Source organism: Sycon ciliatum, chromosome 12, assembly GCF_964019385.1.
Source record: "Sycon ciliatum chromosome 12, ocSycCili1.1, whole genome shotgun sequence".
In the NCBI taxonomy this organism is placed as follows: Eukaryota; Metazoa; Porifera; class Calcarea; order Leucosolenida; family Sycettidae; genus Sycon; species Sycon ciliatum.
Window position 1 is genome coordinate 7,924,202 of NC_088654.1, and position 2,604 is coordinate 7,926,805.

The following is a 2,604-nucleotide window of genomic DNA, read 5'->3' on the forward strand; positions in this document are numbered from 1 at the left end:
CACTATGATTCCAGCTCGATTCAAGAGTGAAGGTCGAAGGAAGGTTGGTGCTTTTGATCAGAAGCAGCAGGAGTTATATCGAGAACAAAAAGGATCGAGTTAGACAAAGGAGTAGCAAAGGCGGGAAAACCCAACCAATCAGACCATAGAGAGCTTGTTGCTATGCAGAATTGACCAATGGGAGAAGACAAGGAGAAATGCGTATTAATTATGAATTAACTAAACAGCCAGCGTATACGATAAGACAGTTAGCAGATACAACATCCCGCGGCCCATGCATTGATAAAAGTGACAAGTAGATACAAAAGACAACTGCCGTACAAACGCGCGCTCATGAGGGGAACACGTTCACCCAACATGTAAACTAGTACCGGCAGAGTAGTTAGTTCGTCGTACAACCCGGGGAAGTTTGTCGTACAGCCCGGGAGAACCCGTCAGCTGCCGAGGCCGATATGACAAATAATAAGAGAGTGATAATCTAATATATTGGGTATTACGCTCCTTGTGTCTACAGCATTGGGTATTATTATAATACTCGGATGGTGAGCCAAGGAAAATATGGAAAGGAAACGAGAGAGCTTGGAAGCTCAGGGCCCTACGCTATGCTTTTTTGCCTAGCTGATCATGCATGTTGTTATAACTGATGGAACTATCTCTTCGGCCCCAACTTCGTTGCGGTCTTATAGTGTTGTACGTCAACCATGACGGCTACTGCGCCAGACGTTACTGAAGTAACGTCTTCTGCATAGCTACGGGAATATAGAACTCTACGGCGTGACTTGTGCTTCACCGTTTTTCTTGTTTCCTTTTATGATTTGTATTATTACGAAACTTTACTTCTCAATTCCAAAACTCCAAAAAACGGTCTCTTCACTGCGATTCAAATTCAAATTTAAAATAATTTACATTACAGTCACCAGGCCCGAAAATTTGGTGTAATGTAAACTTTAGTTTTAATTTTAACGTTAGCGAAGAGACGGTGTTTGGAGTTGAGAAGTAAAGTTTCATACATGTGAAAGTGGATGTGGCTGCGTTGGAGTTTGCGGACAATTAGAAAAGATTTGTATATTGAGGATAGAACTTGCAATTTTGTGCGCAATACTACGACGCACATTACGACGAGAGATAGATAACAAACGGCGAGGGGCGAATGAGGAAAGTACGCTGGGCGCGAAGGCCATCACAAACAAACTGGATCTAGAGTTTCGCGTTACACCGGAGTAAGATCTAGAAATCATCTAACACCGGACTGTGGGCCCCGGACTTCAGGTAAATCTTCGCAGCATTGCGTACTTCTGTGCGTACTAGCTGGTCAAATGACTGCGACACGTAGTCAGCCGTTAGATGCTGGATGGGTCCAAGCAACAGAGCGGGCATGAATGCCTCTACGAATTTCCGCGGAACGGCTCGACCTCGCAGCGCTCCAACAAACTGACTAAGATCCCAAGCTATTATTTGCTCAGCGAGCGTACGGATGCGGGGTTTGTCACTCAGGACTTCTTCCCAGTTCTGTTTGTTGTAGAAGGTCTTGTTTGACACCATATTCATGCCATGGTCGTAGGCCATCCTCAAGCCATTTGCTGCATCTTGTTGCGGCACACCCCGTGTCGTGAACTCGACGTAAGCGGCGTGAGGCTGGCAGGCGAAGCTGCGCGCAAGCCACATCTTCAGAATCTCAAATGATGTGAAAGAGTGCAATTCGACGCGCAGCTTGTGCGGTGCAGCTTCGTCGTCCGCGACCGTCGCAGACATTCCGAAGTCGCAGATCTTAACGCACCCTTCAGCCCTGCTCAGGAGCACGTTCTTAAGCGAGAGGTCTTTATGAAGGATCCCGTTATTGTGGATGTGTGCCAAGCCGGAGTAGAGCTGGCGGGTTATATCCACCAGGGCACCAGTGGGTTTAACGTCTGGCGGGGCGAACCACTCTACCAGGGTCATATTACATCTAGGCAAGATGAGTGTCTTGGAAAGTTTCCCAGTTGTCTCCTCGGCCACGACATCAAGGAGGCGTAGTATGTTCTCGTGACCTCCTCCAACCATTAACAACTCCATGATGATCTGCTCCATATCCAAATCATTCGTGGCTCTGCCGTATTCTGTGGCAACCTTGATCGCCACTGGAACTTGGCCCGATACCCTGGCACCGTCGTAAACATGTGCAAAGCTTGTATTACCCAACACAGCCTCGTGCACAGTATAACGCCCGTATGAGCCGTGTCGCTGGCTGATCAGTGTGGTGCCAGGCTTTGCGATTCTCGTGGAAGACGCCCTCAACATATCCAGCAAAGCATCGCCGAGTGGTGACGGCACGGGTGGAGAATGTGTGGGGCCCTGCGACATGGCGATATAACCAGTGTTGATTGAGACGCAGGCGACGGATTAATACCTGCACGTTGGTCTAGTGCGCGTGACGAAAGTCTGAGTTTCTCAGCAGGTTGCTGTTGTTGCACTTGAATTATATTTTAGTAGCACACACTCGCGCGCACACACACACACACACACACACACACACACACACACACACACACACACACACACACACACACACACACACACACACACACACACACACACACACACACTGACAGTTGTCAACACGTACAG

At 48.1% G+C, this 2,604-nt stretch overlaps 1 protein-coding gene across 1 annotated transcript; it reads right to left on the reverse strand.

Moving 5' to 3' along the window:
* Positions 1-1,227: 1,227 nt before the first annotated feature.
* On the reverse strand, positions 1,228-2,340 carry LOC135827930 (fibroblast growth factor receptor 4-like). Its single transcript, XM_065340367.1, has one exon. It carries the CDS (start codon positions 2,338-2,340, stop codon positions 1,228-1,230), a length of 1,113 nt encoding a protein of 370 aa, XP_065196439.1.
* Positions 2,341-2,604: the final 264 nt, after the last annotated feature.